The sequence below is a fragment of the Canis lupus genome, chromosome 18, assembly GCF_003254725.2.
Source record: "Canis lupus dingo isolate Sandy chromosome 18, ASM325472v2, whole genome shotgun sequence".
NCBI lineage: Eukaryota > Metazoa > Chordata > Mammalia > Carnivora > Canidae > Canis > Canis lupus.
The window spans coordinates 14,928,860-14,951,528 of NC_064260.1; the positions used below are offsets into that span (position 1 = coordinate 14,928,860).

Here is a 22,669-nt window from a genome sequence, read left to right on the forward strand (position 1 = left end):
TAAAAAATAAAAATGGACAACTTGAATAGAACTTTATTCAAAGGAGAAATACAAATGACTAATGAACTAATAATGAAAAGAGGCTCAACATTATTAATGATTAAGAAATTGCAAATCGAAACCATAATGAGATACTAGTTTAAACTCATTAGAAAGGCCATTATTAAAAACAACAACAAAACAAGTGTTGGTGAAGATGTGGAGAAATAGGAACCCTTGTGCATTGCTGGTGAGAATATAAAGTGGTCCAGCCTGTATGGAAAATAATATATGGCGATTTTTAAATGTAGAATCACCATATGATCTATAAATTCCATTTTTCAGTATATACCCAGAAAAAGTAAAAGCAAATATTCAAATACCCATGTTTTTAAGAGCATAATTCATGACATCCAGAAGGTGGAAGCAACCAAGTTTCCATTAACAGATGAGTGGATAAGCAAAACATGGCACATAGATACAGTCAACTTTGACAAGAAGGAAATCCTTTGTTTTTTTTTTTTTAAGATTTTATTTGGATGTGGGACTCAATCCTGGGACTCCAGGATCACACCCTGGGCCAAAGGCAGACGCTCAACTGCTGAGCCACCCAGGCATCCCAACAAGAAGGAAATTCTTACACATGCAATTCACAACATGAATAGACCTGGAAGACTTTTATGCTAAATAAGCTAGTCACAAAAGGACAGATACTGTGTAATTCCTCTTTCATGTGGTACCTGGAATAGTCAAATAGACCAAGTAGAGTGGTGGTTGCCAAGAGATGGGAGTTATTTAGTGTGTACAGAATTTCGGCTGAGAAAGATGTAAAAGTTCTGAAGGGGGACACCTGGGTGGCTCAGCAGTTGAGCGTCTGTCTGCCTTTGGCCCAGGGTATGATCCCAGGGTCCCAGGATCAAGTCTCACATTGGGTTCACTACATGGAGCCTGTTTCTTCCTCTGCCTGTGTCTCTGCCTCTCTCTCTGTGTCTCTCATGAATAAATAAATAAAATATTTAAAAAATAAATAAAAGTTCTGAAGGCAGGTGATCCAGATGGTTACACAACAGTATGAATATTTAGTGTCATAGAACTGTACACTTTCAAAATGGCTAAAATCATGAATTTTATGTTATGCATATTTTATGCAAATTTTTAAATAGAAGAAGGAAAGAACATAAGAAAACATCTTAATGTGTAGTGGGCCAGATACAGTGGCCTCTTGTAAACCAAATCTGCACATGTTTAATATGGCAATATATACTGAACTTTCATGTATATGGTAGCATCTTAAGGAACTTTGTAACATATTATACCACGCATTGGCAGACTTCTGTGAAGGACCAGATAGTAAACATTTTTGGCCACAGAGTGGCGTGTTCCATAGCAGGTACTCCCCTCTGCTGTTAGAACAGTGTGAAAGCAGTCATACACATGGTGTCAGGGGATGAGCACAGGTGTTTTGCAATAAACCTATTTATAAAATCAAGTGGCTAGCTAGATAGCAAAGGTTTTTGAACATAGATGTCTCTTCTGTGGTACCTGACAGACCAGGGTCTAGTCCTGAATTAGTACTCCACTCTCTTTGGAGGTGTTGGGGATGGCCTAGCCAGCTATATGATGTGTCACCCAGGAGAATATTTAAAGACTAATACAGCATGGATTGTGTCAGGACTGCAAGGATGGCCAGCAGTAAGAAATCTGTTGTGTAATTAATTGCATTAGTAGATATAAAATCCATATGATCATATCATAAGATACCAAAGAGCATTTTATATAGCGTAATATGCAAAACTAGGTTAACTTAAACATGAAAAATACCGTGATTAACTAAAAGAAACAGAAAAATTAGAAGAGATTTGTATATTCTTATGGTAGGAAAGGCCTTTTTAAAAATATTTATCTATTATTACTATTATTTATTTTAGAGAGAAAGAGTGAGCAAGGGGAGCAGGAGAGGGAGATATTCTCAAGCGACTTCCCCACTAAGCACGGAGTCAGACTTGGGGCTCTACACAGGACTTGTTCCCACAATCTTGAGATCATGACCTGAGCTGAAACCAAGAGTTGGACACTTAACTGACAGGTGCCCCTAGGAAAGGGCTCTTTCTTTCTTTCTTTTCTTTCTTTTTTTTTTTTCTTTTTCTTTTTCTTTTTCTTTTTCTTTTTCTTTTCTTTTTTTTAGATCTATTTATTTATTCATGAGGGACACAGACAGAGACAGAAACACAGACAGAGGGAGAAGCAGACTCCCCACAAGGAGCCTGATGTGGGACTCAATCCCGGATCCTGGGGCTATGACCTGAGCCAAAGGCAGGCGCTCAACCACTGAGCCACCCAGGCGTCCCTAGCAAAGGCCTTTCTAAGCAAGACTCCAACACCAGAAATCTTACTGGAAAAAATTTCAGATATGATATACAAAATTTTTGTATGGCAAAAGATAATAAAAGTTTAAACATTACCTATGCTGACAAATTTCTGAAAAAAGTCATGGGGGCACATGACTGGCTCAGTTGATGGAGTGGATGACTCTTAATCTTGGGGTTGTAAATTCCAGCCCCACGTTGGATATACAGATTACTTAAAACTAAAATCTTTAAGGGGGTACCTGGGTGGCTCAGTCAGTTAAGTATCTGTCTTCAGCTCAGGTCATGATCCCGGGGTCCTGGGATCCTGTTTCTCTCTCTGCCCCTGCTCCCTTTCATTCTCTTGCTCTCTCTCTCAAATAAACAAAATCTTTTAAAAGATAAAATCGTTTTTAAAAGGATCACAACAAATACACTCTAAAGTGTTGCCTTAGATAGTGTTAATTAGATAACAGGTAACCTTCCTAAATGTTTTAATTTTTAAGAAGCATATATTCTAATCAACAAAAATAAAGATATTTCCATTTTGGCAAGAATAATAGGGAAGGATAAAATGTTATTCTTTTTGTCTAGACAAGAAGATATTTAACCAGGGGGAGAAATTTCTTGAGAAGTTTCAAATAAGTTTTAGTGCAGACTTTGATTATACAGATAATACCATGGGTAACAGCTTAATGATTTGGTAGTATTTATAACATTTGCATTTTGAAAACTGCCGTGATACTCAATGTTAATGAGTGAACATGTTTTTATTTTCTTCTTTTTTTTTTTTCTTCTCTCTTTTTAAAGTTCCTTTGGTATTTACAGTTGAAACCTTTATATTAGTTTTGCAGCTTACTTTCACATTTAATGAAATATATAAAGTTAACATGATTTGGTACTCCACCAATTTCAGCATGTAATGCAAAATTGAGTAAAGTAAATGCTGTTTAATTTTAGAGCTATCCTCCAGAATTCCTGGACTGAAGTCATGGATTTAATATTGAAACCCCGTTCTGGAGGTAAGAATGAAATTCATGTTAAAGAAAAAAAAAATAGAGTATCTTGTTAGGTATTCATGGAATTGTTTTGAGTAAAAAGTATGTGTGTCTTGGGGATGGTTATTTCAGAATTTTAAAAAATTGTTTTTAAAGTAAAGAGGATAGTTTATTTTTTCACTAATTATATATATATTTGAGATACATAATTTATATCCTGTTTTCATCTGTTTAGCTAATCTCATTTATTAATTCATAAATGAATACATTTCTTTCTTTTTCCCCATGCACTACCAAATCTCTAAACATGCAGGAATCCAAACATATTTCATTTGTGGTTAATCTGTTAAAGCATACTGTAATATGATGTAAAAACTGGGCAAAAAAGTATTGAGGAGGGATGCCTGGGTGGCTCAGTGGTTGGGCGTCTGCCTTCCGCTCGGGGTGTGATCCTGGGGTCACGGGATTGAGTCCCACATTGGGCCCCTGCATGGAGCCTGCAGGGGCAGGTAGGTGGCTCAGTCAGTTGAGCATCTGACTCTTGATTTCAGCCCGGGTCTTGATCTCAGGGTTGTGGATTTGAGACCCACATTGCACTTTGGGTAATTATTCATTTGCAAATGAAAAGAGAAATAAAGTCTAATTTTAAAGTGAGTGGCCTATTAAATTTGCCAACACAGTAGAAAAACAGAAGAAAGGACTGTGTTGGTTTTGTCCTCTATTGAATCAGCTGTGATAATGGAACAGTAATGGTCTTTAAATCCTGGGGTTGGAGCAGCCCCGGTGGCGCACCGGTTTAGCACCGCCTGCAACTTAGGGCATGATCCTGGAGACCCTGGATCGAGTCCCACGTCGGGCTCCCTGCATGGTGCCTGCTTCTCCCTCTGCCTATGTCTCTGCCCCCCCCCCTCTCTCTGTGTCTCTATGAATAAATAAATAATCTTAAAAAAAAATAAATCCTGGGGTTGGCGGTAGGTTGACAAAGCTGGCTTGCTCTGTACGCTCTGCTTGTCCTGTTCACATTCTGATGGGTATTCTCAGGTGAGCAGAAGCTGTTCAGAGTACCTGTATTACAAAGAGCATTTTCTAATTTGTGTTCTCTAGGAAGCATGTTAGGTTATGGAAATCTATCTATTCAATAAATTATTTTAATCACTGCTTTTTCTTTCCCCCAGCCGAAAAGGGCTACTTGGTTAAGTGCAGGGAAGAGTGGGCGAAGAGCAAAGACCCAGCCGCTGCCCTCAGAAAACTTCCTGTCAAAAGGTGTGTGGAAGGGCAGCTGCTTCGAGGACTTTCCAAATATGGAATGAAGAATATAGTCTCTGCATTTGGCATAGTGAGTGCTATTTGTGAAGTCAGGCAAATGACGTGAGGTGGCTTAATGCTTTTTAAATTTTATCTTTAAATATTGTACTAAATTTTGAAGGAGCAGAAGGTAAATAAGGATCCTTTGATCTCTGAGTGCTGTGTTACCTGAGTGATCCTTGTTTGTACCCTGAATGGTGAAGCGGGAAGAGGGTGGGTGCAGGGACTGCTGGAGTGGAAAATATGATCCCTAAGGAAATTTAAATTAAGTATCTGGATACTTCAGAAATTCACAATCCATCTTAGAGTTCATTTCTTGATCATTCTTTAGCATCAGAACTGTAACCTGCCTAAGTAAGAGGTTGCACAAGAAGTGGTCTAAATGATCACATTTTACTTCGATTTGTTCATGGTGGTTCAACAGTGGGGCTACCATTTTGACATGTATGACCTATGCTCGTATTTGGATATCTATAACCCAGAACAGACTGGTTTAACTCTTCAACTTCAATCTTACTCTTCCCCAGATAAACAAAAAGAGCAGATTTTCCTACACGTAATTAGTGATCAGTTCTGTTATTTAGAGTTTCTCCTTCCGTGGAATTATCAGGAAGAAAGCACTGTTTACCCTGTCAGTGATGTGTCTTTGATTCAGGGTATAGGTTCCACCAGGGTATAGGTTTATTTGTATGAATGCATGGGAACCACTGTCACCAGAGCTGTGAAGACCCTATAGTCGAAGGGGTTCTGTCTCTAGCACTGGTTCTGTGCTTCAGTCCCTATTTCTCTAAGCTGTTAGAAAAATGACATTCAAAGTATGAGCTGCTTATCCTGGGGTCACCATTAAACAAGTGAGATGTCTTGGAAAGTACAGTACTTTTAATATTCAGAACATGTATTTTTTTTTTCCTTACCCATTTTCTTCTTCCTTCCAGATACCAAGAAATAATCGCTTAATGTATATTCATAGCTATCAAAGCTATGTGTGGAATAACATGGTAAGCAAGAGAATAGAAGAGTATGGACTGAAGCCCGTTCCAGGGGACCTTGTTCTCAAAGGAGGTAAAAAGGCAGATATCATCATTATTCCATCCAACTGTGGCTCAGTTATTTGACACTAGTGCTTAAAAACCAAGCTCACCACTACTTAAGAGGGAGAGAGAGAGAGATGTCTAGTAAGGTTGAAATGGAAAGACGTCATAAACTCAGACTGAACAGTTTGAATCTTTATTTTAATGAGAATACATATCTGATTTGAGTAACTGCCTGGCTCTCTCTGGGTCTCTGGGCCTCCATTTTCTCAGGAATAGATTTGGACTCAGTGTTGCCTTAAATCTTTTTCCAAACTTTAATCTGGATCTAGCAAAATCTCTATGCTTCTGAGCGTACCTCGGCCTCTCTGCTGTTGCCTGCCACTTTTAAAGAGTTTCTTTACGTCAGCACTCGACTGGAGCTCACGTAACGTGCAGGCCATGACATAACAGACACGTAGTGCATAGTCTGTGCCCACAGCATTCATAAAACTGACAATCCCATCTGATGCTGAGCCCTCACCATGGGCCAGGCCTTGTGCTCTGCCCTTCGCCTACATCTTCTGGTTTAAAGCTGATAGTACTCTGTGAAGTATTCTCACTGTTCTTTAGACAAGGTTCACAAGGTTCCGCAGCTGGGTCAAAAAAGAAACGGCAGGGACTCAGAATGAAAGTCTGCCTATTTTCACAGTCCATTGTCTTCCTGGCATATGTGGCTGCCCTTCTGTTCTCTGAAGACATGGCCTGCTCATCTGTATTTATGCCCAATAAATCACTAAGGTTTCTTTTTTTTTTTTAAGATTTTATTTATTCATGAGAGACACAGAGAGAGGCAGAGACATGGGCAGAGGGAGAAACACGCTCCCCAGGAGGAGGCTGATGTGAGACTCAATCCTGGAATCACATCCTGAGCCAAAGGCAGACGCTCAACTGCTGAGCCACCCAGGCATCCCTCCACTAAGATTTCTGTTAAAAACTATTAATTCAGGATTATTTCTTAACCTCCTCCAATGTGATTACATCCAGTGTATTTTGATGTCCCATGTGCCATCACATTTCATCCTCTAAATGCAGATGATTTTTTAAATTACTCTTTTAGCAAAATGCATCCATTGGTGATAACATTTTAGATAGCATTTTGTAGTGTTGTTTAAAAAAGTAAAAGGTGGGCAGCCTGGGTGGCTCAGCGGTTTAGCGCTTGCCTTCCACCCAGGGCATGATCCTGGAGTCCCAGGATCGAGTCCCACGTCGGGCTCCCTGCATGGAGTCTGCTTCTCCCTCTGCCTGTGTCTCTGACTCTTTCTCTCTGGATCTCTCATGAATAAATGAATGAATAAAGTCTTAAAAAATAATAATAATAAAATAAAAAGGAAAAAGGAGGGCGCACCTGGGTGGCTCAGTCAGTTAACGTCTGCCTTTGGCCTAGGTCATGATCTTGGGGTCCTGGGATTTGAGCCCCGCATCGGGCTCCCTGCAGAGCAGGGAGTCTGCTTCTCCCTCTCCCCTGCTTGTGCTTTCTCTCTCTCTCAAATAAATAAATAAAATATTTTAAAAATAAATAAGGAAAAAGCTGATTTTTTAAAGCATACATTCTAACAACTGAGGGTGCAGCTGAGAAATAATTTTTTATTTGACTTGCCACTTGTTCTCAATCCATGATCTTCATTTTTTGAGTAGAATAGAAATGCATCTAACTTTCTTTTGTTAACCTCTGTAGGCCACTTAGCCTGTGTCAACATGCACTTCTAACTTCTTAGATGTGTATGATTTTAGAAGATCAAGCTCATGAAAATATCATCTGTTTTCATAATTTTTCTATCTGTGAATTTGCAGCTACAGCCACCTATATTGATGAAGAAGATGTTAATAATTACTCCATCCATGATGTGGTAATGCCCTTGCCTGGTTTCGATGTTATCTACCCAAAGCATAAAAGTAAGTTCCCTGTCTGGGGAAAATAGTTAAAACAAACCTGACGTATTTTAAGCCACTGGCCACCAAGATAAAGAGAGGGGCACAAAAATCAGTAATTGAGGGCAGCCCTGGTGGCCCAGCGGTTTGGCGCCGCCTTCAGCCTGGGGTGTGATCCTGGAGGATCAAGTCCCACGTTGGGCTCCCTGCATGGAGCCTGCTTCTCCCTCTGCCTCTCTCTCTCTCTCTCTCTCTCTCTCTCTCTCTCTGTGTGTGTGTGTGTGTATGTGTGTCTGTCATGAGTAAATAAATAAAATCTTAAAAAAAAAATAAAGTCCATTTTAAAAAAATCAGTACTTGAAATATAATTTTAGAATTTTGATTTCCATTAGACTTGAAAATGTTTAGATTTCAAACATTTATAAACCATGTTACATACAAAGTCTCTCAGGAAGGAATGTGTTCAGATGGATAATTTAACTTTTTAAAAAGTTTTTATTTTTAAGTAATGTCTATACCCAACGTGGAGCCTACTTCAAAAAACAAAACCCATCTTTTCTCTCACGGGACCAGAATGATTTTCCTTAATCAATGTTATATTCCTTGAAATTGTACAAGTTACAGAATGATTAAGGTATTAACACTTTTCTCTGATAATACAAATACTTTAAAGTCACCTGCCACTTACATGTTGATTAATTAACACAACCAAATTGCTGTGCTCCTAATACTTAGGTGAGGTTGACTTTGCTGAGGGACAGGAGTAGAGACGAGGAGAGAATGGATAGCGAGGTGAGGGAGAGGGTGGGAAGCGGTCTGCCGCACAGTGAGGCCCCCAGGAGACAGTGCTAGCAGGAGCAGAAGGAAGGCACTCAGATGCTCAGAGCCACACTCTCTTTCCAAGAAAGAAAAAGTTATACACTCTTCTTTCTTATACCTCTCAGGATCAGAAACGTGGGCTGATACCAGTTAAAACAGAAATTCAGCACACCTTTGACCAAGCCGTGCATGCAAACCTAGTGGCTAAGTCGGGCTCCCAGCCTGGGTGGGTGGTGGTTAGGGCATGTGGACTGGTAACATAGGCACACTCCGCATCCAGCAGTGCTCAAGTTAGGGATCCCTGTGGTCTTACAGGTGTTGTCAGGGAGTCTTCCCTCGACCCTGGTCAACCCAGTATTTGTTATGAATAACTTGAGTAAAGAAGTCTGCTCATTCTGTTTGCAAATTATGTCACCCAAAATGATTAATAGTAATTCATGAAAAATAGGGTTTTTTTTATAAGAATTGCAGAAGGCATTGATTTGGGTTAAACGTAAATTCTTACTTTTGTAAAGGCTCAGATTGATTGTCATCTACATAAAAAGTATCTGGGGTTATTTATTGAACATCAGGCTGCTGCCCTGAGCAGACACAGGGTTTTGTGGGGAATACAGAAAAGTCAGAGGAGGGACAGTTGAAGGAACAGTTGTTTGGCCTAAAGAAGATGTGGCTTAAAGGTCGGTCCAGTGCTTGTGAGTATGTGTGGAAGAGGGCAGTGAGTCTGCTGTGTTCTAAAGCAGTCAACAGAAGTTCTAAAAAGACAGTTTTCATCTTAGAATAAAGAACTTTCTAACAATTGTGTTTCTCACAAAGAAGTAGTTACCGGCAGGGAAACCTGGGTGGCTCAGCGGTTGAGCATCTGCCTTTGGCTCAGGTCATGATCCCGGGGTCCTGGTATCGAGTCCCGCATCGGGCTCCTCGCAGGGAGTGCTTCTCCCTCTGCCTGTGTCTCTGCCTCTCTCTATCTCTCCTGAATAAATAACTCTTAAAAAAAAACAAAAAGAAGTAGTTACCAGTAAATGGCAACACACAAGCAAAGTGATGCCTCTCTCTCTCTACGGTGTTATAAATAAAAAGGATTCTACATCAGGTGTGAGACTGAGCCAGATGGTTTTTCCAGATCTATTCATATATATATATTATTTATATCTGCCTTCTTCCAGAAAGAGTTTGAGGCCGCTGTACATGGTCTCTTCCAACTCGGAGCTTGTATTAATAGGTCAATAACTTGTATTGAAATGCTTTTTGTAGTTAGCTTGAGATCTTTACACCCCAGATACTGTAGTGCTTGCAAGAGATAACTTACAGGTTATCAAATATAAGCTGGAGACACTAGTCCTGGAAGTAAGTCCCTAAATTTTGATTCCAGAGAACAGACTGGATTATAAATTAGAGGGACTGGTTTTGTTAGGATGATCTAATTGAACTTACATGTTACTTTCTTCATGGTCTAGCTGAAGGTAGCTTGCTGGCATGCTGTATTCCAACTAACTTTTTATATTTTATAGTTAGTGAAGCCTACAGAGAAATGCTCACAGCAGACAATCTGGATATTGACAACATGAGACACAAAATTCGAGATTATTCCTTATCAGGGGCCTATCGAAAGATCATTATTCGCCCTCAGAATGTCAGTTGGTGAGTGATAGTCTGCAATGAAATAGAACTGAATTATTATGTGCAATTGAAAGCTTTTGCATCACCTGTATATTTTCCAGTCCTAGCATAGAAGTGCTACTTGATATTATTACCATAATCATTATTTCTACTACTTGGGATTTTTCAAGTCATCAAGAAACAAATGTGAATGAAAGTGATTGAGTTTATATTTTATTGACCTTGCTAAATTATTGAAGAAATGTACAGACAATACTTTTCCTTACTAATAAAAAAAATTGTGATTTATCGGGGCACTTGGTGACTCAGTTTTAAGCATCTCTTTGTTTTACCTCAGGTGTGATTTCAGGGTCGTGAGATCAAGCCCGTCGTCAAGCTCCAGAGTCTCCTTGAGGCTCTCTCCTCCCTCTGCGCCCCCCCCCCCAAATAAATAAAAGTAAATCTTTAAAAATTTCAGTGTTGCTTACCGAGCTATCCCTCAGCACGCTGCCTTTACTCAGAATTAGTTCTGAGTTCCAAACACTGATGTTTGTTTTAATACCATGTTTCTAAAGAGAAAAATACACATGTATTAAGTCATTTAAAATATTTCAGTACCTAATGTGAACTAAAGCTCTATTTGATAATTTTTTAAATTAAATCTTGAATTTTAAACCTTGAAATCTTCATTTTCTCTTGCCAGGAAATCCTCTCTCTTCCCTTTCTCCATCTCTTTCTCTCCCTCTCTCTCTTCTCTCCTCTTCTCTGGGTTGTGGGATGAGCTTGGCAGGATTTGGTCCTTCCCACTCTAGAGAGCAGTTCTTGATGAGGAACACGGTGGTGTTAGTGAAAACCACTCTGGAGAACATATTAATGCCATTAGTAATTTATTCACACCTGTGCAAAGTGAAGTTTAGTACTTATCAGCTACATATGTACAAAAGAATTTCTGTCTTAAGGAAACTTTTTTTTTTTTTTTTTTACATAGACTGGCATCCTTTGTCACCTTGCTGTATAATAATGGGCAGTACTTACGTAGAGGATCTGGCCCTATTCTGTTATCAAATCATCCCACCCAGAATTATTTCCAACAGGCCTATATGTTTTCCTTTCTAAGCAAATGGCAATGAGAAGCTTAGTACCTTTGATGGCAACTCATATTCATACTTTACTTTGTTTATGTACTTTGAAGGGAGGTCGTTGCATACGATGATCCTAAAATTCCACTCTTCAACACAGATGTGGACAACCTAGAAGGGAAACCACCACCGGTTTTTGCTTCTGGTAAGTTTACTCAGCCATCAGTTCTGCGTCAACTTTGAAATGTTTTCCCAATCAAAAACACAAAACACAAAACACTCTCGCAATCACCACCTCCTTCCACCAGCTTGGTGATTTCTATTTTGTGTTTTGTCATCCTAGTTTCATGTGTATATAGCTTGATAGTGAAAACAGTAGATTTCACTGGAAATGAAGGAACGTCACAGAAGGTTGTGGTTTTAGGTGATTGAATGTTTCCTCCACCACCCCACCCCCATCCCCACCCTGAGTTAACACAGGTGAGTGAAAATCCAAGCACAGAATCTAACACATGAAATCTGCATTGTCATTGTCAAATTCTTGCCGACATTCTTTTGTCTGTTTTCACCCTGTTGCTCTTTTGTTGTCTGCCCTTTCTATGAAGGTTCCAGGTAGAATTACTGCAGAGATTCAGCTAGATCATTTACTCCCAGATGTCCTGGCCAGGCTTCATTCTCCGAGGCCCCACGGGAGGTCGAGCCGGAGGGAAAAGAGCACAGTTGTTTCCTTTCTTTTGCGATGATATGATTCGCCCCAGTGTCTGCCGCTGCCTTCCTTTTCTGACCCTTCTCTTCTCTCTCACCTGGCAGAGGGCAAATACAGAGCTCTGAAGATGGATTTTTCTCTCCCTCCTTCTACCTACGCTACCATGGCCATTCGCGAAGTGCTAAAAATGGATACCAGCATCAAGAACCAGACCCAGCTGAATACCACCTGGCTCCGCTGAGTCCTTCCTCCCCAGATTAGAAGATGCAGACGAGTGTTTGCTGGCTTCCTATTCATTTTTCTCTTAGTACAGACCCATAGGTGTATTTTAGATCTTTGTAGTTAAAGATTATTTGTATTTTTTCAATTTTTTATTAGCTTAATTTGCAATATTTGTACACATATACAAATCCTGAGGATCCTAATTCTAGCTCAGAGGATATAAATTGATCAGAATATATTTCAGGTGCTTAAATCATAGTAAAATGTCAGCTTTATTAGCTTTGTAATCATTTAAAAGGACTTCGGCTTAAAGTTGCAGTTTTAGGTTTTGCTACATTCTTAAAGGACAACATGAGTTTTTAATGTATCCATGAATGGAGTGTGCAACAATGCATTTTAAGAGAAAATGCAACAAAACAAATCTTGACTATGAATAAATAGTATACCCCACCTCCACCTCTTAATATAAGTACAGTACTCATGCTTATTTAAATGATGATAAAACATCTACAGGTTTATAAATGCAAAAGTGATTGTCATCATCAAACTCCTATATCAGGGTTAGGTCAGCGTTGATAGATCTTTTAGTTGCAATAGCTTTGCATTGATACTATCCTTGCCTTGCAGGACAGTTGCATCAATAAGGCCTTTTTTTCTCGATGTAAACACGTCCAGCTATTTTTTTTTTTTTTAAGTCAAGGTCTGATTTTTACTCTAGGTGCCTTTTACGTTCAGAACTCTTTCCGCTGGACTGGTATTTGCCGCAAAATATGTGACAGCAGAGAAGAAAACTTTAAACTTTGTATGAGGCCCCTCTAAGCAGCAGCAGCCTTTGTCACCTTGGGCGTAGGCGTCTCTGGCATTGTGTAACACTTGTCTCTGGTGCGAAAGGCTAAATATGCCTTTCCAAGGGTGTGTGACATAAGTGCACCAATTTTTATTTTCTACCACTTTTAGAACAAAATATAATAAATATTTTTTAAAACTCCTTTCTCCTAGTTAAATTAATCAAAGAAATTATCTAAAACGGCATGCACACGAGAACCGTAGCTCAGACTGAGGGGGAGGAACCAAGTGAATGAGGGATCTTCTGAAATGGTGTGGCAACACAAAGATGTGTCAAGATCGGGTTGAAATGTCATGAGAATAATACAGTTCAATGTACCAACTGTCCAACTGTTGGACTGGATTTGGGGTTATTCTTACGAGAGCTCCCCTCACTTGCTTCCCAGCGTGCTTTCTGGAGAGAAGAATGGAGAAAGGTTTCCCTCCCAGGAATAGCATGCCACAGTGGTGTGGGTGACATTTGTCCCATGTCTGGCAATGGAAGATTCAGAACGGTTTTCCAGCCCCTGTATTTTAGGGGTGTCCATCACACTACAGAGGTGAAAAAGGATTAGTAATAGCAGGATATTTTAGCTGGCTAGTTTCTAAAGAATCTTTTGTCCTACAAAAGCCAAATCTATTAAATGTGTATTGGACTGTTGGTACTTTCCAGTGCTTGTAAGTTACCTTCCTTCATCAGACTGATAAGTGAAAAAGTGCTCATTAAGGGGCTCTAACTGCCTAATGCAAGTGCATTCAGTAGTTCTGCATTTTAAATTCACATTACTGGGGGAAAAAAAAAGTGAGGCTAAACTTAGAAATGTACTCTTCATCTGGGAAATAATGATGGCCCTATGGGATGAGTTTATTTTCACACTGCATTAGCCAACTACCAGTTTGTGCAGGTTCCTTCTTAAACACAAGTGGGAAAAGAATGATTCAAAGCAGTGCTCTAGAGTCATTTTGAGACTTGGGGACATAACGTTTAACTCTAGAGACTTGTCAACTTGGAATAAATCATTCCCTTAGATGTCAGGACATTCTGTTGATGTTGACAAAGGGGAAGCATTTCTCTGAGGCAGATTTACAAGTATGAAAGCAGCCTCATCCACAACATAAATATACCTTGTATTCTAAGTTTTTGCCTGAAAGAAATAATGAAAGACCATTATTTTTCTATTATAATGTAAACCCAGCACTCTACTAAGCTAAATAACCACACTCATACTATCAACTATTTTTATTTGTGATTTTATGTTGCAGGTAGTAACTAGACAGCCATTACACTAATAAAAAAATATTTGCAAAAAATATATATATTTGCTGGATGAGTCCAACGAAAAAACTAGTAGCACCTACAATAGCACATCAGTACTTAAAACTTGAGCAGTTGTGCCAGGCAGTACAAATCAACACAAACTGGTATTTGTATCAAAATGCTTTTTGTAGTCGTGGCCAATTTTGCACTAAAATACTAAGGATCTGTGTGTGAGATACGAAATAGAGTGTGTGTGTGTGTGTGTGTGTGTGTGTGTGTGTGTGTTGTAGTCTCCAGATGTGTGTGTATGTGTGCTATTTTGTGTTTTGGTTTGGTTTGGTTTTTTAAAGATTTTATTCATGAGAGACAGGCAGAGACACAGGCAGAGGGAGAAGCAGGCTCCATGCAGGGACCCCGATGTGGGACTTGATCCCGAGGCCCCCGGATCATGCCCTGGGTCAAGGGTGGTGCCAAACCGCTAAGCCACCAGGGCTGCCCTATGTGTGCTATTTTGGAGCAAAAACAGCGTACTGTGTCTTCACCACACATGAAGAAGTAAAAGCACAATGGAAGGACTCAGCTGTGAATGGCCAGGTCCTGCCCTTCATGACTGAAGAGTATGCTTGCAAAGCAAAGAATAACTTTACTGTGTTCTTTGTTCAGTGAAATCTGCTTTCCTAATCTATGGGGCCATACTCCTATAGGCTAAAACTACTCAGTTTTGGATCATAAAGTTGAAAAATCAAGAGGAAAAATTATGGATGTGGTCTCCAGGGGAAGGAGAGAGGCAAATGTGGTTAACACACCCACACACGTATGCATACATAGAAATGCTAACTTTGAATACAGTTTCAAATGAGACCCACTACTCTAAGTAAGGACTTTTGAAACTTTTTTTTAAGATTCGTGAGAGAGAGAGAGAGAAGCAGGAACACAGGCAGAGCGAGAAGCAGGTTCCCCACAAGGAGCCCGACATGGGACTGGATCTTGGATGCTGGGATCACACCCTGAGCCAAAGGCAGGCCCTCAACCGCTGAGCCACCCAGGTGTCCTGGGCTTTTGAAACTTAAATGTGCATAGGAATCCCCTAGCAATCTTGTACGCTGCGGGATAGTACTTCACAACTCCAGGTGGAGTCAGAAATGCTTTGCATTTCTTTTTTTTTTTTTTTTTTTTTTTTTTTTTTGCTTTGCATTTCTAACAAACTCCTGGAAGGTCCTGTGCTGCTCACCTGAGCGCCGCGCTTGGGGAAGCAGGGCTCTAGACCTGCAGTGGCCAGTGTGGCAGTGACCAGCCACATATGGTTAATTTTAATTTAACTTTAAAAAATGTTATTTTAATGGGGCAGCCCTGGTGGCTCAGCGGTTTAGCGCCGCCTGCAGCCCAGGGCATGATCCTGGGGACCCTGGATCGAGTCCCACGTCGGGCTCTCTGCATGGAGCCTGCTTCTCCCTCTGCCTGTGTCTCTGCCTCTCTCTCTCTCTCTGTCTCTATGAATAAATAAATAAAATCTTTAAAAAATAAAATAAAAAATGTTATTTTAAGTTAAATAAAATTTACAATTCAGCTTTTCAGTTATACTAGTGACAGTTCAACTGCTCCATTGCCGTGTATGGGCAGTGGCTGCTGAACTGGATGGCCCAACCCTGGACATCACAGATCGGCTACCTGAGATACACAGGAGTCTGTGTTGATCAGATGTGACACCCAGTGACGTTAATGATGAAGGGCACATACTCAGTGCATGTTCAGCATGTGCAAGTGGGATGACAATGCGATTAGATCCAAGGCTCATATTGATGATTTAAGAGTTCCCACTTGAAATAGATCACCTTAGGAGTACTCTTCAAACTTGCTTCCAAAAATTAATAATAATAATAATAATAATAATAATAATAATAATAAACTTTCTTTCATTTTCTGGCTTTCTCCAGGACCACCTATGATCCTGTTCTTTTCTGCCCTTGCTTTCATCCACATTGTCCAAAGATTTAGTTGACCTTGTCTTAAGGCTCTATGGCCTTGTTGCTCCATATGGGAAAATTATCCCCCAAAAAGACTTCACTGATGTAATTTAAAATGTTCCTTTGGGATTCCTGGGTGGCTCAGTGGTTGAGCATCTACCTTTGACTCAGGGTGTGATCCTGGGGCCCTGGGATTGAGTCCCACATCGGGCTCCCTGCGTGGAACCTGCTTCTCCCTCTGCCTGTGTCTCTGCCTCTCTCTGTGTGTCTCTCATGAATGAATGAAGAAAGAAAGAAAAGAAAGAAAGAAAGAAAAAGAAAAAGAAAGAAAGAAAGAAAGAAAGAAGAAAGAAAGAAAGAAAGAAAGAAAGAAAGAAAGAAAGAAAAGGAAAGAAAAAAGAAAAGAAAAAGAAATCTTTAAAAAGTAAATAAAAAAGGGCAGCCTGGGTGGCTCAGCGGTTCAGCGCCGCCTGCATCCTGGGGTGTGATCCTGGAGACCCGGGATCGAGTCCCACGTCGGGCTCCCTGCATGGAGCCTGCTTCTCCCTCTGCCAGTGTCTCTGCCTCTATGTCTCTCATGCATAAATAAATAAAATCTTAAAAAAAAAAAAGTAAATAAAAAATACTTGAGTGGCACACACTGTAGCTTCTAATGAAAGCAGCGACTATTAAAAGCAAGGATGGTTAGAATCCATATGGTTTTGGTGTCTAGCAGGAGTACAGTGATGACTATGTGTTACAGCTTTTCCACTTGTGCTGAAGACTCTGGGAAAGTGACCGGTATGGGGGTGCCTGGGTGGCTCAGTCGGTTAAGCATCTGCCTTCGGCTCAGGTTGTGATCCCAGGGCCCTGGAATCAAGCCCCTCATTGGGCTCACTGCTCAGTGGGGAGCCTGCTTCTCCCTCTGCCCCTCCCCACTGTGCTCTCTCTCAAATAAATGAATAAAATCTTAAAAAAAAAAAAGAAAAAAGAAAAAAGAAAGTGGCCAGTATGTAAAAGAGATAGCAACAGGGAGAAGTTATTCAAGACCCTTATCTCCTGGGATGCCTGGGCCGCCCAGTGGTTGAGCCTTCAGCTCAGGGTGTGATCCTGGATCCCAGGATCTAGTCCTGCCTCAGACTCTCTGTGGGGAGCCTGCCCCTCCCTCTGCCTATGTCTCTGATTCTCTCTGTCTCATGAATAAATAAATCTTTTTAAAAAATCCTTATTTTGTAATGTATACTTCCTATCCCATCAGAAGCTCAAATGCTGTCCAATAGAAATGTAATGTGTGCCTCATACGTCATTTAAAATCTTTTAGTATGGGCGGCCTGGGTGGCTCAGTGGTTTAGCACCTTCAGCCCAGGGCCTGATCCTGGGGGCCCGGGATTGAGTCCCACGTCAGGCTCTCTGCATGGAGCCTGCTTCTCCCTCTTCCTGTGTCTGCCTCTCTCTCTCTCTCTCTCTCTCTCTCTCTGTATCTCTCATGAATAAATAAGTAAAATCTTTAAAAAGTAGAAATAAAATCTTTTAGTAGGCATATTAAGATAGTAAAAGGATCCATTGATAGATGAAGGAATAAAGACAAACAATGGAATGAATATTTGCTCAGCTATAAAAGAGGATGAGATCTTGCCATTTACAACAACATGGATGGATTTATAGGGTATAATGCCAAGTGAAATAAGTCCAAGAAAAAATACTGTGTGATTTCATATATGTGTGGAATCTAAAGAAAAAAAAAGCAGGCCCATAAATTCAGAGAATAAACTGATAATTGCCAGAGGAGTGGGGGGAGGGGGATTAGGCAATGGGTGAAGGGTTGTGGGAGATACAGGCCTCCAGTTTTATGGAAGGAATAAGTCATAACTTAGGGGGTATAGTCAATAATAGTGTAATAGCTTTGTATGGTGACAGACGGCAGCTACACTCATGAACATAGCTGTGTATAGACTTGTCGAATCACTATGTTGTATGCTTAAACTAACATTGTTGTCACCTGTACTTCAGTTAAAAAAGTAAAAAGAGGGGCACTGGCTGGCTTAGTTGGTAGAGCATATGACTCTTGATCTCGCGGTCATGGGTCCATGCCCCATGTTGGTTGTGGAGATCACTTAAATAGCAATAAAAATAATTTTATAAAGTAAAAAGAGACAAGTGAAATTAACTTTATGTATTTTACTTAAACCCAAATATCCCAAATACCACTTCAACATATAATTAATATTAAAAGCTAAAAACAGGGACACCTGGTTGGCTTAGTCCGTAGAGCATGTGACTCTTTATCTCGGGGTTGTGAGTTCTAGCCCTGTATTTGGGTATAGAGATTACTTAAAAATAAATCTTAAAAATAAAAGCTAAGTACATTCTCCTTTTTGGACTGCCTTTAACATCTAGTGAGTATTTTACACTTAACACAGATCTCAACTTGGACTAGCCACATTTCCAGTGCTCAGTAGCAAAATGCGACCAGTGACTACCATATTGGATAGAGAGGTTCTAGAAAGATCCCTTTATTGCATGTCACCTGTTTAATGGCAAATTCATCTTGAGTGTTATGGGGTTTTTTTTTGTTTTTTTTTGTTTTGTTTTGTTTTTTATGATAGTCACACAGAGAGAGAGAGAGAGAGGCAGAGACACAGGCAGAGGGAGAAGCAGGCTCCATGCACAGGGAGCCCGATGTGGGATTCAATCCCGGGTCTCCAGGATCGTGCCCTGGACCAAAGGCAGGCGCTAAACCGCTGCGCCACCCAGGGATCCCTTTTTTTTATTATTTTAATTTTTTTATTTATTTAGAGTGTTATGGTTTATTATGTATGATTGGGAATATGTGGGTTGGGAGTAAGTTAATTAAATATGATTTTGAAATGCTTAATTATTAAGTTTTATGATGATTATTTTTGCTATTGGAACACCTAAATATCATCAATAGATTTTGAGATATTTCAGAACACTTAAAGTTTTCCTTAAGCAGTTACAATGATACACAGGAATTTTCTCTCTCTAAATGCAGAGGCTAATCCCTAGTGCAGTCTCTCTCTAGATTTTAAATTCCAAATCTGTGGAATATAAATTGAGGTTTCAGGGCATGAGAACGAGGATTATGTGACTAGTAGTATAAACTGGGAACTCAGGTGGTGTGGGAGTGGTAAAGCGACTGAAGCAAGGCGGAGATTTTTGTCTTACTTGTTTTTGTTTTTATTAACAGCTTTGTTGAGTTAAAGTCTGTTTCTTTCCTGGGCCTCTGTGCATTAATTGGGAGGAAGTCATAATGTGAGTAACTCCAAAAACTGAAAATCCAAAATCAGATACTTTTTTTTTTTTAAGATTTTATTTACTTATTCATGAGAGACACACAGAGAGAGGCAGAGGAAGAAGCAGGCTCCATGCAGGGAGCCCGACATGGGATTCTATCCTGGGTCTCCAGGATCACACCCTGGGCCGAAGGCAGCGCTAAACCACTGAGCCACCCGGGCTGCTCTGGTTTATTTTTTTAAATTGAAGTGTAGTTGACATACAATATTAGTTTCAGGTGTAAAATGTAGTGATTCGACATTTGTATACTTTACAAAGTGATCCTCTTGATACATCTAGCTACTGTACAAATTGGTTACATGTTATTAACTATATTCCCTTTGCTGTACATTGTACCCCCCATTCTTTCTTATTTAATAACTAAGTTTGTACTTTTAATCCTCTTCCCTTATTTTGCCTGTCCCGTCCCCCACAAGATAAAGTTTACTTTAAATACAGCACAGCTTGAGGCGCCTGGGTGGCTCACTCGGCGCCCTTAAGCATCTGCCTTCAGCTCAGGTCATGATCCCTGGGTCCCGGGATCAATCCCCTTGTCAGGCTCCGTGCTCATCGGGAAGCCTGCCTCTTCCTCCCCTGCCTGCTCGTGCTATCTCTGTCACTATCTCTGTCTGTCTGTCTCTCAGATAAATAATCATTTTTAAGAATAAATAAATAAATAAATACAGCTTATTGATATCTCTAGCTTTTTTGTAGGAAAAACATTCCACAAATGCTTATTGTGTTCCTAGGATGTGGAAAGCGCTGTGTTGGCATCTTGAGTACACCTTGCCTTGAAGGAGCTCCTTCCTGTTCATATAGCAACTGGTGCAAGGGGAAAACAGTCCAAAAAGTATGATGGGAATGGGAAACCCAGCAGCATAATACAACTTTGGAAAATAAATCAGGAGACACCTGGGTGGCTCAGCAGTTGAGCGTTTGCCTTTGGCTCAGGGCGTGATACTGGAGTCCTGGGATCGAGTCCCACATCAGGCTTCCCACAGGGAGCCTGCTTCTCCCTCTGCCTGTCTCTCTCTCTCTCTGTGTGTGTCTCTCATGAATAAATAAAATAAAATCTTTAAAAAAAAAAAGGAAAATAAATCAGAAAGTGGAAGCTTTGTTACGTGGATAGGGGAGATAGTTGTTTTTCACAGAACTTTGAAAAGTTCGTGACACTTAAAACATTAAGGATATATTTGTTCTTAGATGCATAATGTCCTGATTTTAGGGTGGGCAAAGACAGACAATTATAAAGGCAGAACTGATCCTGTAATAGTGCTGTATGGTGACTGAGGGTAGCTAACACTTGTGAGCACAGCATAACACGGAGAAGTTGAATTACTGTGTTGTTACCTGAAACTAAGGTAACATTGTCAACTGTACTCAAGTTAAAAAATTAAATGAAAAGACATAACTACGCTGACCCAGAGCTACTTCTAAAACCAAAGAGGGGCACCTGGCTGGCTCAGTCAGTGGAGCATGCAAATCTTGATCATGATTGGGTCATGATTCAAGCTCCACATTGACTGCAGAGCTTACTTTAAAAAAGTGAAAAAAAGGGATCCCTGGCTGGCTCAGCGGTTTAGCGCCTGCCTTTAGCCCAGGGTGTGATCCTGGAGACCTGGGATCGAGTCTTGCGTCGGGCTCCCAGCGTGGAGCCTGCTTCTCCCTCTGCCTGTGTCTCTGCCCCTCTCTCTCTATGTCTATCATGAATAAATAAAATCTTTTATAAAAATAAAAACCAGAGAATATCCATTTACAGTCCATTAAAATATTAATGGTAAGACTAAACGTTAAAGCAAAAAACTAGATGATTTTCTCTAATAGTTTATGTTACCTTTTTTAAAGATTTTATTTATTTTGAGAAAGGGAGAGAGCATGAGCAGAGGGAGAGGGAGAAGCAGGTTCTCCACTGAGCAGGGAGCCCAATGTTGGTCTCCGGCCCAGGACTCTGGGATCATGACCTGAGCTGAAGGCAGACACTTAACCGACTGAGCCACCCAGGCACCCCTTGATTTCACTGATTTCCGCTCTTATTATTGTCTTTCTTTCTTTGCTTTAAGCATAAATTACCCTTCTTTCTTTATTTTCCTAAGAGGGAAGCTTTGATCATTGATGTTAGGTCTTTCATCTTTTCTAGAATATGCATTTAATGTTAAAACTGTCCTACTAAGCACTGATTTTACAACATTCCACAAATTTTGATAAGTTGTATTTTCATTTTTATTTAGTTTAAAATATGTTTAATTTTTTTCCTGCAGCCTCTTTTTTGACCAGTATGTTTCTTAAAGTGTCTTGTGTAATCTCCAGATATTTGGGGTTTTCAATGTATCTATTGATTTCTAGTCTAAATTAATGTGATCTGGGGCACCTGAGTGGCTCAGTTGGTTAAGCATCTGCCTTCAGCTTAGGTCATAATCCTGCAGGTCCTGGGATCAAGTTCCATATCAGGCTCCCTGCTCAGTGGAGAATCTGCTTCTCCCTCCCCTTCAGCACCCCCGCACACACACACACACACACCCGGCTCATATTCGCTTGCTCTGTCTCATGTTCACTCTCTCAAATAAATAAGTAAATTCATTTGATCTGAATATTACTTTGTATATATCTCTTTTTAAAAAAATTCCTTCAAGTATGTTTTATGGCCCAGAATATGGTTTATCTTGGTGGTGAGTGTTCCACGTGAGCTCGAGAAGAATGTGTGTTCTGCTGTTGTTGGATAAAATATTCTATGAATGGGGCAGCCGCGGTGACGCAGCGGTTTAGCGCCACCTGCAGCCCAGGGCGTGATCCTGGAGACCTGGGATCGAGTCCCACGTCAGGCTCTCTGTATGATGCCTGCTTCTCCCTCTGCCTGTGTCTCTGCCATTCTCTCTCTCTCTCTGTCTCTATGAATAAATAAATAAAATCTTAAGAAAAAATATGCTATGAATGTCAAGCAGATCAAGTTGATTGATGGTGCTGTTCAGGTCAACTGCATCCTTACTGATTTTCTGCCTTCTGGATCTATTCATTCCTAAAAGAAGAGTGTTGGAGCTCTAGCCGCAGTAGTAGGTTTGTCTATTTCTCCTTGCATTCATGTTAGTTTTTGCCTCAGATATTTTGTTTTGTTTTGTTTTTTATTTGTGGAATACACAGAATGAGAGGCAGAGACCTAGGCAGATGGAGAAGCAGGCTCCCTGTGGGACTCAGTCCCAGGACCTAGGATCACGACCTGAGCCAAAGGCAGATGCTCAACCACTGCACCACCCAGGTGTCCCTTTGCTTCACATATTTTGATGCACTATTGTGAGCTGCATAATTGTTTAAGACTATTATGTCTTCTTGAAGAATTGACCCCTTTATCTTTGCATAATGCCCC

The 22,669-nt window shown here is 40.3% G+C and overlaps 1 protein-coding gene across 5 annotated transcripts in view; it reads left to right on the forward strand.

Moving 5' to 3' along the window:
• The window catches only part of PUS7 (pseudouridine synthase 7), a 57,188-nt gene extending 44,209 nt beyond the window's left edge, over positions 1-12,979 (forward strand). For all 5 annotated transcript variants that reach the window (XM_049096234.1, XM_049096237.1, XM_049096236.1 and 2 more), the window contains 7 exons: positions 3,285-3,346; positions 4,498-4,658; positions 5,563-5,689; positions 7,492-7,593; positions 9,897-10,026; positions 11,177-11,268; positions 11,874-12,979. In XM_049096234.1, coding sequence (XP_048952191.1) covers positions 3,285-3,346; positions 4,498-4,658; positions 5,563-5,689; positions 7,492-7,593; positions 9,897-10,026; positions 11,177-11,268; positions 11,874-12,010 — 811 coding nt within the window. In that variant the 3' untranslated portion in view covers positions 12,011-12,979. The remainder of the gene's footprint in view (positions 1-3,284; positions 3,347-4,497; positions 4,659-5,562; positions 5,690-7,491; positions 7,594-9,896; positions 10,027-11,176; positions 11,269-11,873) is intronic.
• Positions 12,980-22,669: the final 9,690 nt, after the last annotated feature.